The sequence below is a fragment of the Pinus tabuliformis genome, chromosome 2_2 (genome assembly GCF_031772625.1).
Source record: "Pinus tabuliformis cultivar Carrire ecotype Pingquan chromosome 2_2, CPIR1, whole genome shotgun sequence".
Taxonomy (NCBI): Eukaryota; Viridiplantae; Streptophyta; class Pinopsida; order Pinales; family Pinaceae; genus Pinus; species Pinus tabuliformis.
In genome coordinates, this window is record NC_142300.1 from 1,153,772,853 (window position 1) to 1,153,792,139 (window position 19,287).

General features: G+C 36.1%; 1 protein-coding gene across 1 annotated transcript; it reads right to left on the bottom strand.

Moving 5' to 3' along the window:
- Positions 1–15,374: 15,374 nt before the first annotated feature.
- LOC149197487 (uncharacterized) lies at positions 15,375–18,723 on the bottom strand. Its single transcript, XM_089405854.1, has 7 exons — positions 18,068–18,723; positions 17,313–17,949; positions 17,038–17,154; positions 16,881–16,946; positions 16,671–16,736; positions 16,151–16,195; positions 15,375–15,796 (listed from the first exon to the last, which is right to left on the bottom strand). The coding sequence occupies exons 1-7, from the start codon at positions 18,223–18,225 to the stop codon at positions 15,656–15,658; spliced, it is 1,230 nt and encodes a 409-aa protein (XP_089261980.1). The 5' UTR covers positions 18,226–18,723; the 3' UTR covers positions 15,375–15,655.
- Positions 18,724–19,287: the final 564 nt, after the last annotated feature.

Genomic DNA, 19,287 nt, shown 5'->3' on the forward strand with positions numbered 1-19,287 from the left:
TTTTACATTAATATATGCAGATTTTTCTTGACTATGTCAGAATGTATGAAATGCGTGTTTTAAGTGTTGATTTGTATTTGAAATCGTAGGCTCTGTGACCGGGTGTTATAGACAAAGTTCTGGGGAATTCACCAAAAGAGAGAGGAGATTGATTCAGAAGAATCGAAATGGGCCATCGAGTCCAATCGAAACAACAAAGTGAAGCACGGGAGAGATAGCAAGTTGAGAGTGCAAGTCTAAGCTCATAAGAGATAGTGCGCAGTGAAATAACAAAGGTCCAAAACCCTTTGAAGAAACCATGTCACAGAGGAAATACTCAAGACTTAGCGTAATTCCTAAGAAAAAGGAAGAACGGAGGAACGAGGAGTAAGGCACAGGTACCGTTAGATCTCTTAAGATTAATGGTCCAGATTGTGTCACGTCGGCAAAGACCCTTTCAAAAGTGATTGGAATGATCCTTAGAGATTTGCAAAGAGCAAGTAGCAATTAATCGTGGACCGTTGGATCGTGGCCAGATCAAGGGTCACGATTAAATCGTAATCGGCAGTCGGAGGTGCAAAGGGCGGTGATAATAAAAACAACGATTACGACGATGCGATATCGTCGATAGCGATAATCAGCGATTGGCATTGGGATTTAATCGGAGATCGGAGCTCGAGTGGATCGGAGGTCTAAAGAATAGCGCTTAAGAGACGGACTCGACATTTTATAGATGCAGCCCTAAAGAGTTTGAAGCCCAGTGTATGCGGTTCATATTGGAATTCCTTTGTAATTGCGCTAAAGTGTGGCTGAGCCTTTTTAAGGCTTAATTGTTATGTTAACGACTTCTGATAGTCATATCGGAGTCGAAGGAGCAGTGATGAACCACATATGTGGTAAGGCCGGGGAAGATTGCCGATAGCGATTGCGATGATGTTTAACCTCAAGTTTTGTGTGATAGTCATATGAAAGGCGGAGGAATGCATGTTTGGGGTATTTCTCCTTTATAAATGGATTTTATAAGGAAAAGCGCGATAAAGCATTTAAGTGATAATATATATATTAACCAAAGGTTGAGAGGACTGGTTATATATGTATATCTGCGGCTAAAGGCTTGAACTAAGGTTCTGAAGGATTAATATAGTCCCGATAGAGGGTTACAGTGGGGTGATTGAAATTCCGTTACACAGGAACTGTATAAGAGGGCCACTTGACCATTTAAGGTCTGAAGGTTTGACTACATTGTAGAGTCAGACACCTGGGACAGTTGTGGATGCATTATTGATAAATGCATACTGTGGGTATATGTTGGGTAAACCTGGCATCATTTGGCTAAGGATGGTTATATGTGTTGGGGAACCCTACACCAGAAATCCCTCATCCATTATATAAAACATATTCATAAATTTCTTAGCAATCTCTAAAAAGCATTTTGGGAAATGTCAAATACAAAGCTTTAAATGTCAACAACTTTCCATTCTCAAATTAATAGCCAAATTAAAGGGATTAATAGAACCAATATGTTTTCACTACATCGTATAAAAACCATAAACACCTCCAAAGTTAGTATGGTAGATTTGCATTAATACAATGAAACTATAATAGATTTCAATTCAATTCTATCAAATGTAGCTCATTCAAAGCTTATATCAACTTCAAACCTACAACATCAATAGATGTGGCATACCATGTGCCACAACCATGGGGACATTGGCGTCAAGATAGAAGGAAGTTGACATGGAAAGATGATTTATTGAGCAAACTTGTGTTTAATGATATGTCCAACAACATGTAGCAAACAACACCTAAGTACAAGTGCATCCATGATCAAAATTATTTTCCACGCAATTACAAGTTTGGAAACAAAGTTTTGTTATACAAAGGAAAAGGTTTAAAGGCCCTCATATGAAATTTATACCCCTTATTTATGTTGAAATTCGGATAAATGATATAATTTCTTATCATGGTAGTTACCTGTGACTGATATGCATTATTTTCTTAGTATTTACTTATTTATCTACATCATCAACAAGTACACATTAGACAAATATGGAGAACATAATGCACAAGAGACAAGAGACACCATAAATTAGGCTCCAAGCCAGGGAAAAACCCCACAAGGGGAAATACCTAACAAAAATCCTTCTCTTATAGAATTAGATCAGAATGAGATATCCAAGACCAAGACCAAGACCAGAACTGCCACCAAAAACCCCAATTCCAGCGCTTCTCCAAGTCATCTCCACATGCAAAGTCAACATAGGTCAAACTAGTAAACTTCCTGAAATTTCGACCCCCTAAAATTTTCGGCCTGCATTAGCACAAAAAACTCGTCTTTAGTCACATAATTCTTCTTGTGTATACTTTCCTCTTCTCTTCTTTAATTTGGCTTCTTTTCTCCTTTGCTGGTTTAGAAAATTGCTTCTTGTATGTGCTTAATTGATACTCCAAATATATCGAACTACCTTATATATATAGGAGGTCGAATAGGTGGCTCTTGGATGCCCAGGTCGACTTGTTCCCAAGGATGACCGACTTGACAATTTTGGTGGAATTTGAATCAATATAAGATTATTTTTCTTACAAATTTCCAAATGGGATATGACTCAAGTGGATTTTCTTTGACTCAAAATAATTTCTTTTTAACTCTATAAGCATGAAGAACATGTTTTGACCAAAATAAAAATAATAATAATAATGAATATGATATATATATCAATGATAAAATTACATTACATTATGAAGACCGACAATAGCTACCTTTTCAACTCTCCCTCTTAACTAGAGAGCTATTCATAATGAATCAATAGGAAAATCTCAAGTTGAAATATTCATATAAGAAAGGATCTAGATTGAAAAGCATCAATGATGATTTACATCATAATAGCTAGCATTGTCAAAATACCAAGGCCTTGACAAGTATGCTCTATCTCTCCACTAGAGCATAGCACAATGTTGGGAGGCATAAATTTGGACACCACCGCCTCTCAAGGCACATACCCCACCCGGGTGTTCCCAAGGTATGACCTAACAGGACCATTTCCTAATCCAAGGAAAAGTACATCCTTCAGACCATTCTTTACCAAGTCCATGCATCCAACTTAGGAAGTTAATCATAGTCAACCACAATACATAACTCAAGAATGTACGTCCCTGATGCTTATCCAATCCACTGTTATCCCTACCAGTGTTTGTGCATTGGGCTTACGAATGTTAGTTCTGGCCATAATACATGGCACATGAAGAACAAGGTGTCAAGCCTACTCCCTCTCAACCAGGGGGGAGATCCTCACTCCCTCTCAACCAGGGAGGAGGTATCCACAAGCCTAAGCATTTCTAAAAAATTCCATGAAAAAGAACTTCATCAATTCATCACTACATGTTCTTCCTTGGAGATCCGTTGTAGCTTCTCGGCTCCTATCTGCATCATACTCTCGAATCATAAAGCACCTCGACCTTATTGGTTCTCTAACAATCTTCATGCAACTTTAATTAATATCGTAATCAAATCCAACATGTCATCAAGCAATTCATCAAACACCTTATGGAGCCAAATTTCTTCATAGTTGATTGTACAAGCCTTCACAAAAAATTTCTTCATGCCCTATCAAGAAATCATACCAACTTCCAACTAGATTTAACCATCTATAGCATTTGTATTCATCATCAACACTGCCAACTCAATTGGCGTGTCCTTTAATCTAATTAAATAAGCTCAAGTAATGTTGTATCCATCCAAGATCTTACAGCTCCCTCTTTCCAGTTGAGGTAAGAGAAATTCTTCTTTTATTAAGTCTTGCTTTCATGCAGCGATCAAATTGACTTCTTTGATGCATACTTCAAAATGCTTTCTTCATCTATTAAGATTTAGAAAAAAAAAATTGTGCTTTGCTACGATCTTTCAATTCTTCCATCTGTTAACAAAACTTAGATAGTTCTTGATTTGACCTGCCAACTCTATTACAAAACTATGATAGAGCAAAAAGCAAAGTGCATAGAAAAAATAGCAACAATAATAGTCAAGGAAAGGAGATGTAGAGTACTTATGTTTTGAGAAAGTCAACTCTCTTAATCTTAGACTTGTTCACTAACCTTGTTCTCACATTAGCATGATGTCAATTTGGCCATTTTCAAGTGCTAGATCTTCTTTTTACAACAGAAATGATTAGCTAGGGTTCTGTTCCTAGGGTTTTCTAGTTCAAACATTTGCTAGGATTTACAACCTCTAGACTCTCAAAGTCTTCAAAATCTACCATTTAAGAACTGAAAATTCTACAAGCATATTAAAGATTAGTTACAAAAACCATAGAAATGTTACTGACCAACCTTTTATGCATGAGATTTCATTCCTTGATCATAAAAAACTAGTCTTTATATGCCAGGAAAGACTTCAAATGTTGACATATCAATGATCTCTAAAATATAGTACATAAACCCTTTTATGATGCATTACTGTTTTCAAGAGATCATTAGATCATTGTCTTAGCATTATATGCACTAAGATTGACAAAGTTTATACATACCTTTTTCCATCCTACCTTATTCATCCTTATAGAGATATGATCTTTTAACTTTTTCTTCAGTTGACATGTGTCATATTGGATCTTTCTCCAATAGAGATTACTTAGACTCTCAGCCATCGAACCACATAGATTTCTTTGAGTTGTTGGCAAAGTCGTTTGTCTTGGTTCACATAGTTTGCACATACATCGTCTATAGAGGAAGTTTAGTCTCTCCATAACCTTTAGTATCTTTTAATTATATTTTTCAGACTTCAAAATTAAACAAGTCGGCTTCATTGTGTAATTCATCCTTCTTTCAAGTGTAAGTTTTGGTGGCATAGTTGCTTCTCATACTTGTGTCTCAGATATAAACTTTATAAACCTTCAGATATCTTGTTGCTCTCCACAGAGTTTGCAATGTCTCGGCCTCTAATAGTTTTGGTCTCTTCCATAGATTATATACCACAACAAGTTGACCTGTGCACAAACTCAAGACCTCACGTATAATCACAGTGCCTTATAAATACATATAGTGCCATAAAGCTTTGCTCAAGCTGCCATAGAATGGAATCTTAGATTCTCAGAGAAATTCATTTTTATCTATTCCTAGACTTGACTACACAGAAATTTTGGATGCCTTGTACAGTTCGGATCTTGGAAAATGGTTATTTGGTGTCATCATTGATTCCTTCAACGACATGCCTTCCATGCTCAGTCTAGTTACAAATTCGGATGTCACACGTTGTCTTAACCTTCTTATCTTTCTCAAACTTTCATAAGATTCGGATGCTTTCTACTGATCTGTCACAGAGATGCTCAGATTGGTCACAAATTTGAATGTCACTTTGAATAGTGATGAGGCATGATATAGTACAAACTTCGGATTTCTTTATATTTTAGTTCTTTGACTCATGTAGTCCCTCCAATATTTGATCTGAGATATCCTGATTGTCATAGTTGGTTCACATGAATCTCAAAGGAATGCCATAGGATTTTATCCATGTTGCAAAGATATAAAGCCACAGGTACGCACTGCCAAATTGACTCTTCACCAACAATCTTTCACATGAATTCTTGTCCAGACTTGTCCACAAGATGCCCTAGAAAAGATTTTCAAGAAACTCGCATATTGCACTGCCATTATTTCACAAAAGTTTCTCGTACCATGGTTCGAAAGAGGCTTCACATTCCACAATGTCTTAGAGACCTTTTATGTTATAGTGTTGTAGAGACCTTTCATACCAAGTGAAATTCGTATAAACTTGAGAAAATATTTCGGCCTTCTATTTGAGCTTACGGAGATTAATTAATAGGTGACCTATGCTCTGTCTTAATCACAGACTTTGCTTTTCAAGTTTTAATCTTCGGATTTTGATCTTTGTAATTCATCTTTATATATGGAGATAGAACATTGTCTCTATACCGTATATGCTATAGATTTCAGATCACTATCTCAAACTCAGATCTATGCAACAAATTCTTATCACAAAGCTCCGATATGTGTCAGGTGACCACAAGGTTTGGTCAATGCTACAGAACTTCGTTCAAGTCACCAAAGGATTCGGACTAGGAGCAGAGTATTACAGAGCTTCAAACTGCTTTCTTGAATCACAAGAGAATTCAGATCCAGCTTCGTAAAGACATCCACAGGCAGGATCTCTTTGAATTACAGGGGTGGCTTCATTGTGAGATAACAAGGATCTTCATATGGTTGAAATTCAGATAGATGATAGTATTTCTTATCATGGTAATTACTTGTGACTATTATGCTTTCTTAGTAGTTATTTATTTAGTTATGTCATCAAGCAATTACACATTAGCAAAATATAGAAAATATAATGCACAAGAGACATCAGAAATTAGGCTCCAAGCCAGCTAAAAACCCCACAAGGGGGAAACCCAACAACAATCCTTCTCTTATAAAATCAGATCAAAATGAGATATCCAAGACCAAGACCAAGTTCAGAACTGCCACCAAAAACCCTAAGTCCAACCCTCCTCCAAGTCACCTCCACGTGCAAAGTCAACATAGGTCAAACGGGTAAACTTCCTGAAATTTTGGCCACTAAAATTCTGCCCCCTAAAATTTCATGCCTGCAGTAGCACAGAAACTTGTCTTCACTCATAGAATTCTTCTTGCGTAGACTTGCCTCTTCTCTTCTTTAATTCAACTTCATTTCTCCTTTGCTGGTTCAGCAAATTGTTCTTGCCTGTGCTTAATTGATACTCCAAATAGGTGGAACTGCCTTCCTTGTATATATATATATATATATATATATATCTGCCCATGAGGTCAAATAATTGGCTCTTGGAGGCGTGGGCCGACTTGTTCCCACGGAGGGACGACTTGACAATTTTGGTGGGCTTTGACTCAATATAAATTTCAAAATTGTTTTTCTTACAAATGTCAAAATGGGACATTACTCAAGTACATTTTCTGACTCTAAATAATTTATTTTTGACTATAAGCGTGAAGAACATGTTTTGACCAACATAATAATAATAATAAACATGGTAAATACATCAATGATAAAATTACATTACATTATGAATACCAACACTAGTTACATTTTCAACAAGTTACGCTTACCAAACAAGTTGGTGATAACCCATTTGAACAAAACACTTTTCCTTGCTTAGGCTTGCTTCTTGTCTTAAAATGAGTGTTATTGACACTTTCTAACACATATTTGCTAAAATAGTTATAACATAGTATAATCCTCCATTTGACAATGGTTTAGTTTAGGGAAAGACCAATTTACTTTGCAACAAAGCCACGTAATTGTTTCATGATATAAAAATATGACAATATCTTATAGATGCTAAGTGGTTCACCATAGACCAAATTTAGACAAATTTTCCATCCTTGCAAGTGAAATGAGGATAGGTACACAAAGGACCATTGCAAAATTAACAAAGGCTACTAATTTGAATAAAAATGAGTAGACCCTTTCTAGCATGGTACCTTTTCAACATGCAACCTTTTAGTTCTATGAAACACCCGGTGCAAGTGTAAAACCCTTTTATGCACTATAGAATTCTTTATCACTAGGACCCACGAAAACATGATTGCCAAACAAGTGAGGGGCACACTTTCACAAGCACATTAATAGCAAATTGACACACCAATAGCCAACTATTTGAAGCATCTAATCAATACCACAACATACAACACATGCCAACAAATTTAAACTTGTGCAACCCACATGTCATGATTACCGTATTACATGCAATGGTGACACACACAAACACCACTTGTAATTTCAGTAGAGTCATTGTGTCCAAATACATAGCCATCATAGAAATTTCTAAAAATTCCAAATCCATTCTTCATATTCATTCCTTTTCTTCCATAATTTGATGACATGTTTATAGTTCATGCCCACTTGATTGTACTATTAATCATGAACCTCTTACATTACAAAAAAAAGTGTGCCTTTGTTGTATTGACTAAGTCATAAGCCTTTTACACATAGATTAGATATTATATTATATTATATTATATTTGTACCTTTATTGTTTACGAAGAAGGTTTGTTTGTTTGTATTATGAACATAATAAGAATTTTCATAAAATGGCAATTGACTTTTATCATATGTACTAAGTCATAGAGCTTATTACATATATATTACATTATGTATGTACATTTGTAATTTACTAATAAGTTTTGTCTGTATTATGGGTTGCCAATTAATTGTGCTTTCACATGTTTTTGTTTTATCTAATGTTATTTTATTTATTAGGATTTCCTCCCATGCCATGTTAGAATACTAAATCATTCTCATCCTAAGTACAAAATCATTTTCATCTTAAGGATAGCAATATCCATTGTAAATCTCGAGTCACTATCACATTCATTGCTTGAACACACCTTCAACTAAATGGTTTGAAGTAACAAAAGGTTCATCAATGTGAATTATTTTGTTCCTTGTAATTGAAGACATTTGTCGCTTTCCTAATTTATCCATTTGTGTCATCTCCATTTCTATCGAGGGGTTTTTTAATGTTATAACTCTCAAATGTTATAACTTACAAAAGAGGATTACTCTTTTGACATCACTTAATTTATATCCATGTCACATCCTTGAAACTTTTGTCCAATGCTTTAGAGTTTAACTACTCTATCATTTTTTGGCATTAATGCCACATCCCTCAAATTTTGGTTGATGCTTCAAATTTTGATCATTTTATATTTTATTGGACCAACCATGAGATTACTTTTAAATTATCTCTATCATCTATGTTTTTTAATTTATTATTTTGGGACAAACTTACATTAAATGGTTTTTGGATTCCTCTAAAAATGTTTCTAATCTTTGTATTCATTATTTTTGTTTTTTAACAAAGTTATTTTATATAATCTCTTCAAATCAAATAAGTCCATCAAGAATCATCATACTTTATAACAATGGCAATGATCAAATAAATGTTTATTGATATCATGTTATATAAAATTTTTACATAAATTATAACTCATTTAGTGCTATGACTACCAATTCGTATCTTAATATAAACATGGTTGTTGTAGGAATTAATGCACGGGTGGATACACTGAAAACCCTCTCAGGTTTCCTGGAACCTAAAGCAAGGAGATCAAGGGACTTGTAGCCATTCAAGCAAGACACATTCAATTCATGACAATGTCATATAAGAATTGACAAAGCAAGGATGAGTGTTGACCTGCTTATCCTTTGCACAACTCTACTGGAGCAGTTAGTGTAGCAGAGAAGGGACCCTCAACCAACTCCAAGAAGTACAACAATTGATCTTCACAACATATATAAACTTCAACATTTCAACATATTAACATATAACAACATATAGAAATCGTATGCATTAGTATCAGAGCGTTAGTCTAAATCATGGAATCATAACATATAAAATGTAAACATTCAAATCATGATATAGACATAACAATCGTAGATCTATATTATTAAAATAAAGAAGGAAGATTACAACCATGATGCCACAAGTCTTCCTTCAGCTCCTAGCTCCTCTCTCTCTCTCTCTCTCTCTCTCTCTACAGTATCTTGGCAGCATAAAGTTCTCATCCATATTACAGTGACCTAGCCACCAATATATGGGCAATGGGAGGCTCAACTTTTGGCATTTCCTTTACCATTTCTCTTTGGGCAAAAGCCAGAAGTTGCCTTCGCTTTATTGCTCTTTCCCTGCGTAGTAACCTTTGTAGGATAGGCAACTTCTAAAGACGAGTCTGAAGGATATTCTTTCTAGCGTTTTAGAGTCAACCTTGAGTAAATCACTGAGTCACAGTCAGTTAACTTGTGATTTGCCTTCACGAGCTCATGAAAGTCAGTTAAGATGATCATTCTGAAGATAAAAACATGCATGCCTATGTTAACGCGGTTTGTTGGTTCACCAGACCACGTTAGCACACACTCTATCAGTTTGTGGGGTGTGTTACCATGGAAAATAGGCATGTAAATTAAGGTTTTACTTCATTCCAATTTGGTCTTCTCCTCTGAGCTGATGAGGAGGTCTTTTCTAGTGTAACAGTGGCACACAAATAGATGGGGAAATTCAACAATGTCACTCAAATCAAAGTTGTTGAGATAAATAAGGTAGGTGGATAAAAATTTAATAACAATTGTTTTCTAAATAATCCACATGACCATAAAAGACCACAAAAGTTTACATGATTCCCTGTTAAATACTTTAGAACAATGAGCCTTCTTTAGAGCATCGAGATATCTTGGTCAACATCATTTTCCACCTTTATAAGGTGGGAGAAAATTTTGTTGAGCATATAGAGGAAATGATTTAAAGGTTATCACATGAAATTTAGACCCCTTAGTTATGTTCACCAAACAAATTGGTAACAATTCGTTTGAACTAAACATTTTGTCTTTGTATAGGCTTGCATCTGGCCTTAAACACAATGCTTTTGAGGCTTTCTAACACACTTTAACTAAAACAATGTACAACACAGTGTAATCATCCAATTGAAAATGGCCCCATGCTTAGGGAAAGACGAATTGCCCCTACAACAAAGATATGCCATTGTTATATGCTATCAAAATTTGACAATATCTCCCAAACAATGACTGGTTAACTATAGATAAAGTTTGGACAAATTTCTTTGCATGTAATTAAGTACAAGTGCAATGAAGATAGGTATACTAGGAGCCATTAAAAAAATCAATGGGGTCAACTTATTGAGCCAAAAGGAAACAAACCCATTCTAGCATATTACCTTGTTGCATGTCAAAATCTTAAAACTTATGAAACACCTAGTACAAATGGAAAACCCTTTTGAGCATATACTACAATCTTTATCACCAAGACCCACAAAAGCACCAATACTAAATAGGTTTGAGACACAATTGTGAAGCCATATTGGTAGCACCTCAACACACTCAATAGCGAAGGCTTTGAAGCATTTAGCCATGAACAACACATGCTATCAAACTCAAAAACTATGCAACTTACATATGATGGGCTCAACACACCAATTACAATTAGTGTACATGTATTTGTGTGGAATGGAAAATGTGCTTTCGTTGTATATACAGTCATCACATCATGCAAATATAATTGTATTATGCAAATACAATTGCATGCTAGGTGATTTTGTCTATATTATGAGCTTCAATGCAATTATGCTTTTACATGGTTTTGTTTCTTTCTAAATAAAAGTAAATGTGACATATGTTATGCAATTTGCACAATATTACTTCCTACCTCACATTAGATGGCCAAATCATTTTCACCTTCAAAATACTAATATCCTCTATAAATTTTTAACTATATCATACTTGTTTCTTAACATACCCTTAATTACTAATATCCTCTGTAAATCTTGAACCATATAGTACTTGTTTTTTAATATACCTTTAATTAGTTGATTTGAAGCAACAAAAGTTTTTGTAATGCTAACTATTTTTCTTATGCTAATAAAAAAATATTCATCTTTTTTCTAATTTAAATTATACATTAATCTCATGCTATATTAAAATAGCAAATCATCTCACCTTCAAAATACCCATATAATTCTCCAATATTATTTTACTATTAGAAATATAAAATACCTATATAAATTTTCAAACCCTTTTGAATTGATGTCCTAACATGTTTTCGAAGTGCTTTCAACCACTTAATTTGAAACAATATAATGCTTAATAATATTAATTAAACACTTAATTTGAAACAACATAATGCTTAATAATATTAATTATAATTAAAAAAATTAAATTACTTACATAATTTTCAAATCACTGCCACATTGATTTCTTAACATGCTTTCCATAATTCTTTCAACCACTTGATTTTGTAATAATTTTTAATACTATAATTATTTTGGTACTTCTAATAAAATACATTCATCTCTATTTTAATTTTAATTATTTAATTTGTATTGTATTTTTATTTATTGTAGAATTTTCAATATTATAACAACATCAATACGATTTAATCTATATCCACATCACATCCTTAAAATCTTATATTAATATTTTAAAATTTAATTACTCATTTTTCCCCAAATCTATGTTGTTTGATATTATAACAATCTTCTTTTCCCACTGAGTGATATAATGCAATGTCATGGGAGTAATGCAAGTGAGGGTGAGGTGCATGCCTCTACTATCAACTTGAGCCTCAACAAGGTAAGGCATGACTCAACCCTGCCTCATTGTTGCCCGATGCATGATTCATCAAAGATCTCAACAAGGTAAGGCATGACTCAACATCGCCTCATTGTTGCCCAATGCTTGATTCATCAAAGATCTTAGACAACTGCAACATCAAGCATTTAATATCAAATATGACAACATTATGGGTAACTCTAGAAGTGTTTAATCAAAGCAACATGTCTCTAGTTCACAAGGAAATCTGCTCATTTCGCTCTCACTAGAAGGCATGTAGCAAAATTGACTCTCATGCCACTAAGTTTTGTTGTTATTCCTTATAATCACTAGGGGAAGTTCCAAGTACTAAATTTGACCTCCCCCACCCCCACCCCCCCAACTCGCCCTTTGGAATCACTCTAGCAAGCTCAACATCAACAAATTGATCCCAATCACTTGTAGAGATGGGTTAGTGAGCCTAAAGTTCTAAGGCTTTTGCAAGGGAGGGCAAGCAAAAGGCTTGTGACGGTAGTTTATAGAGTATTGTATACAAGCCAACGAGTCATGAACCATCTCCATCTTCCACCTCTCTTCACTCAACTTTTGGTCCACTTCACCTATAATCATCATCTCCGTTTTCCTTCCATGTCACTATCCCCTGTTTCTTTGACCCAATTCACAATGCCACACCAACGAGCAAGGTGTTGACATGGCTCCTACTCTTAAGGAGAGGACAGTTCTCGTGGCTACCAAAGAGCCCAAGAAATTGCTCAAAGATATCATGACATAACACCAAACCATATACAATTGAAAATTCACCAAGCTTCTTAGGAAGCTATGGGTAAAAGGTAGGAACACTCTAATTTTGAAATACTTAAACCTATAGTTGATTGGCTACCTAACATGAGACATACCAGGAAGAAAAACTTATACATATGCTCAATAAAGCTCTACTAGCACATGAAAAGGTCCTCTCATAAAAGAATGAAGCTAAAAGAGAATTGTCTAATGAAATGGATTACATATAAGAAGAGCATAGAATAATGCTTCTAAAAGCAGTGTCATATGCCCCTCAACCTTACCAGAATTAAAGCACTACATACCAAAGAAAAAAAATGACACGTCTCTCCTAACACTCCAACTACCTAATTGCTCTCATGGATACAATTTTGGATCATCTGCATACCAAAGAAAAATGACATGTCTCTCCTAACACTCCAACTACCTAATTGCTCTAAGGGATACAATTTTGGATCAGAAAAACTCTTCGTGAGTATTTACATGTTCGTTCTTAGTTATGTTTCTTGTCTTTATATTTAAGCAACATTATAAACATTATAAACTCTTTCGCTATTGCTCTTGTTATTCTAGTGCCAAACCACAACCAGAAAAATCTTAACTTGGTTAGTATATTAACAAGAAAAATCTGAACTTTGACAAACCACAAAAAATCTCAACTTGGTTTGTATATGATGGTGAAAACTCTTAAAATATTTTTATAATCATTCCTTTATAATTTCGTAAACTAATTCTCGAACCCATCAAAAATATATTACCTTGTAACTTTATATAAACTAATTCTTGAATCCATATAAAAAAAAGATTATATAATGATATCACACTTTATATACAATTATAGAATCATCATTATGAGATGATATCTCACTCTCCGATCCGAGGAAATCTTATAGAATCATGATTATGAGATGATATCTCACTCCGATCTGATGAAATATTTCAGATCTTTTAATTCTTGATGGTTTATATAATGATATCTCACACTTTATACACAATTATAGAATCATCATTATGAGATGCTATCTCACTCTCCGTTCTGAGGAAATCTTAATTCTTCATCCATCAAGCATTATCGCTAAACAATGACACCAGACCTTATGCAAAATAAATGAAAATTCCCTTACTCTCCGTTCTGAGGAAATCTTAATTCTTCATCCATCAAGCATTATCGCTAAACAATGACACCAGACCTTATGCAAAATAAATGAAAATTCCCTTATATTTTCATTCTTGAATCATTAGCACACCCTATAAAGTGATCATGCCCTTATAACTAGCCATTCTTTTGAAGAAGCAATTCTTTTTAGAGTACATATTAACCACAATTGTATGAAAAACTCAGCAATGTCACTCAAATCAAAGCACCTTCCATGACGTTTTCAAAGTGTTCTTTCAATCGGAAAAGCATCCATAAATTTTCAAGAACATGTTGGTTGATCTACTTGAATATTATCTGTTCGATAATTCAAAATCAAGTAATAATAAATTCACCATCACTAAACATTAAACTGCACATAAATTTAATAAATTTATAAGTATTTTTCCAATTCCAAATTTTTTAAAGACAGATTAATGTTAAAAGTGTACTTAATACCTCGTATTTTTTATATCTCATATCTTAAATTATAATTATAATGCATTAGAAGATAAATAGACTTCAATAAACCTGCGGATTTTATCCCTAGCCTTAGAATCTAATAAATCAATTTCTGAGAACATAAAGATTAAACGTTCTAATCAATCAACCATTCAATTTCAATAAATCAAACTCAAAATTTTGATGCATCTTATTTTCCAGAGACCAAAATCAGTCAAAATTTGAACCCTCATCTTAATGGATCTAAATAAACTAACAGTTGATGATCAACCTCTTAGTCAAAAGGTATATGTACTTGCTACAAACTATGAAAGTAACTATGTACTTTCGCAAACTCTCCATTTTCAAAGTGATGATGTCTGTCTTGTCAAAAGCTGTAAATTGAAAAAAAAAAAATCACTAAATCCCAAAACGCTGAAAAATAATGCAATCAATCAATCTTTCAACTGAGAAATCACAGGTACAGATACAAGCTTTGAATAATGCAATAAATTAATTGCATTCAATTCCCTCAAACACTTGTCCCTGGAATTTCAAATGAGAAATGTTTCAATTTACTGAGACACTTGTCCCTGGTATTTGGAAAGAGATCGCCTCTATCACAAACCCAAACCCAATTCAACTCGCAAAATACTACATCGATTGCTTGGCTAATTCGATATTAAAACAGTCGCATCTTTGTCCAGATCAGGAATTCAATAAAAATGTTTTGCATAGTTTTACTTAGGAACTATTGGTTAGTTAATCATTATATCAAAGGAAAAAAATGATAGTGGAAGTCTAAAGATGATTATGATGTAATCTGCTAATATATTTATATGTACAAGCAATCATAACAAACGCGTTGTTTTTTCTTTAGTGTTTTTGGCCTCGTCACATCATGCATTGTCAATACACAACCATACACGTAAGTGCAAAATGGCGTTAATTGATAAGGGTAGAAAAAAGCAGTATAGCATCTTTTGCAGGTAGGATCTGCTTTTCTCAGACATATACATATTTTATATATATATCACAGAATCATAATCTAAATGGGACATCGAAGACAGGACTGCTTTCGTCCCGTCTTCATCTTTCTGCTTTTCTACTATTATAGCTTTGAATTTATGTGGTAAAGATGACAACTGTTCCGTTGAAAAACGCAGGAACAGACTGAAAAAGAAAAACAACAAAAAAGGGGGCCTGCAAGATGTTCAAAACTTGGAACCGCTTCCGATTCCAGATGTCCAGAAATCTGCCCCATTGTTGTTGGCTACATGGAGAGTACACGACACAGGAACTAGGCATAATCCTCTGCTCCTAAGGTCGTATTTCGCCTGATCTCCTCGCCCGTCCTGGACAAATTACAACATTCTTTAAGTGAAGTAAATGGAAAATTTCATGGAGAAGATGACTTTAAAATTCGGTTCTTCAGGCTCCTTTTTAAAATGATTCCAACAGAAGATGCAAGTCCCCTTCAAATTTTGTTACATAAGAGCCAAAAACACTACAGCAATTACAGACACCTACATAACAGGGGATCCATACTGAAATAAAATTCAACCTCCCGTATGTGTTATTTTTCAGTATTATCGAGAGGTTCTTTTTCTCAAAATTTGCAGAGAGCATTTCATTGTTGATTATAGCGGAATTTATTAAACATGAAAAACGTGGTGACTTCAGTAAGACGGGAAAAAAATTTGAATTACCTTCTGGCTGGAGGGAATGCCTTTGAGATAAGGTGAGCTCAATACCTGCAAAACACGGCACAGGGTCAAAAGGATTATAGTAAAGCTTTGTAGATTTTATCATTTTATCGCTACAGAACAGAACAAACCCTAACTGATCATATCTCCAAAGAAATTTGAACCAAAGAATCTATTTTTTGTTTTAATTGTCCTGTGTAAAGGAACGAGAAAATGCCAGGTAAAAAATGGAGCTTGAGCCTGGCGACCAAGACCGCCTCTATTGCACAAGTCATAAATTTAGCATTTTTGTCACAAATAATTTCTCTAAACATAATATTTTAGGATTAGTCCGTGCTTAGTGGGAAATAAATTCCGAAGCTTGTTTAACATTGAAACCGAAAAATATTTTATGTATTACCGTAGCATTTAAGCTGTCTGTATCACGCTCCGTAGTAACTCTATTTTCTTGTGACATTCTTATAGAAATTACAAAGAGTCGGAAAATTTTCCATAAAACTTGTAAAAAATGCAGACTTCGTACCTGAACCTGATCTTGCAGGAATTTAATGTATCCCATGGCTTCAAAAAGAACAGATGCCGTATCGGTCTGCAAAATCAAGATTAGGACATAAAACATAACCTTTCGTGAGACAAATAGGTTCATACATGTCTACCGGCTAGGTTTCTGTTTTTTCCCTGAAATTAGATATTGAAAACTGAAGATTGAAATGCTGAAAATTCAAGATTTTACCTTTCCAAACGGCGAGACGAGCTGCTGCAACGCCGTAATGCGTTCGCCTAGCTTCTCTTTGCGCACCTGCACCTTTAAAGAAAACCTTGAGCAGAAGCCTCTTTAACTAGTAAAATTTAAAGTTATTACTACACCGGGTGGGAATCGAGCTTGTGACCTTCATCGGAGGGCCCGCAGAAGCTTCTGTTCTAGGTTTCTTGAAAGCCGCATTGGAAAGCCCGGCTTGATCGCTGCTTCTCTTCTGTTCAGTAGTGCACTCTCCACCTTCATCAACCTGCAGAAGCATCAACAGATAAATGCAAGAAAATAGTAAGAGAGCAGATAATACGGTGATGACTTACAGCATTCATCTGCAAATTATTATTTTTCGAAGATGATATTAAATAAAGACAAGAAAATAGGAAGAAAGCAGACAATACGGTGATGACTTACAGCATTCTTTTGCAAATTATTATTGCTCGAAGATGTGGAAGGAGAACTGGAGGGGCTGCCTCCGGACTTCTGCTGTTGGACGAGAACAGGTTTAGGGCTTGGGCTAGTATAAGGCATGTCCAGTTTGTTCATATTACTGTGGAATGTTAAGATATTTGATGACGGAAAAGTAGCGGGAGCCTTAAGCGGGCCAGGAAGCTGAACAAGCGGAATTGATGACTTGCTGGAGGCTGGAAATCCTTCAAGCTCGAGGTCCAGCGAATCAGGCGGCAAGGTGTTGGTAGGATCAAGGAGCTTAGTGAAAGGGCCGCAAGGAAACGCATCCGGTCGAAACAAGAACTTCCCTGCATTGCCATCGCTGTAACAAAACGCCTCCCTGTTCCCAGCGGCATTATTATTGTTGCTTTTGTTGTCGTCAGTTTTGTTATTATTATTGTTATTATTACTGCTACTGCAGAACGGAGAGCTGGACGCAATCCAACGGTTCTGTTCAGCGATTTGCCTGCTGTGCTGCGAACTCGGTAGAATTTTCACCTCATTACTCGGCCAAGACACATCATTTCCCCCGGGTGAATTCATCCAGCAATCTTTAATCTCCGCCGTGCTGGTGCTGCTGCTCTCCATGCCATACAGCGGCCTGTAACACAACCGTCTTAAGCTTTCAAAAAGATGCACAGGCGAAAGTCAAGAAGCAATTTAACGGAAAAATTTGCAACATTAAAGCTTGGTGAAGTGATGAATGCAGGTGGTCTTACGTTCGAATGTGGTCCCAGAGCGTGGCGTGATTAATAACACTGACGCCATGGTCCGGCAGACCCGTTCCAGTGTCCAAGAGCTTGGCCCATGAATCCGATAGCGACCTCGATTTGCGTTCCTCCATCTGTGCTGCCAGAGTCATCCCACCATTCTGCATATTTTCGCCCCTTGGAAAACCAAAACCGCTACTCCTCAAGCAAAGCTCCGGCCTATGAATCGAATGTCGAAGCAAACAACAGCTATACCGAAATGACTTCGTCCAGGCGAAAAATTCCAGGGCGCGCAGGACATAAGCATAAGTCAGAACTGTCGCTCAAGTTTCAGTCTTGACAGCTTCGAGGTCGCCTTTCATGTCCGGCATACAGCTCGAATCCAACTATAACCGCAGCCACTGAACCGCCGTACTTTTGAAGCAGAGGAACTGATAAATTCCATTTCAGAATTTAATAAACTCCATGCTTCCTCCCTTTTTTTTTTTCTTTTCGTTTTCTTTCTCTGTCACATTTCTATATGGCGGGGGGATTTTCGGTGGTGGGTGGTGGTGGTTTACCTTTTGCTTTTTCAGCACCGACTTCCTGATGGCCAAAGGGTAGGTGGGCAGAGATTTTATAAGCAGAGAGAGGATTTTAGATTTTTCCAGATATCCTTGTATTTCCTGCCGCAGACGACACGACAGTATTCCCGAATCCTTGACCCATGGGTTCAGTTCATTGTGTGGAATTTTTTTCCAGTAAAACGACAAAATAGCACGGCCCTTTATCTTTTACCTGCTCCAGAAATTTACCTACAGACACGCCCGGTGATTCTTGCATGCGATGCGTGGAATCCGGACGACGACGCTACACCGACAGCTGATGCCGACGGCGGGCAGGCAGCTTAGTCTGCCCGCGCGCGTGCGAATCGGCAGATAATCCGGAGCTCACTATTCGACGGGCTGACTTTATCGAGATCCAAACGGCTCCCGCCTTACTGCCCATGAACACACTGGGCCCGCCCGATGACACAAAGTCAGGGCTCGGGACTCGTACCCGTGACCCTGCCGGCAACGATAACCGGCTGCCGTTGATTAGTGCTATGACCTGTCCCGTGCTGCCGTTTGGTGGGCCCCACGCGCACACCGGCCTGCCGCGCTGGCAGAAGACCAACGGGGTAAGTGCCACAGCCGGTCCAATTCTTTTTGCACGTACGGGGCCCTCTCTCTGTTTCTACGCGTCTCCGC

What these genes read in the sequence shown, in the direction of transcription:
- LOC149197487 (XM_089405854.1), bottom strand. Translation starts at nt 18,225, where the DNA reads ATGCAGAATGGTGGGATGACTCTGGCAGCACAGATGGAGGAACGCAAA. An exon ending in CTGCGGGCCCTCCGATGAAG is followed by an intron (nt 16,947 to 17,037) that starts GTCACAAGCTCG and finishes TTAAAGGTGCAG; the next exon opens with GTGCGCAAAGAGAAGCTAGG. An exon ending in TCCTGCAAGATCAGGTTCAG is followed by an intron (nt 16,196 to 16,670) that starts GTACGAAGTCTG and finishes CGTGTTTTGCAG; the next exon opens with GTATTGAGCTCACCTTATCT.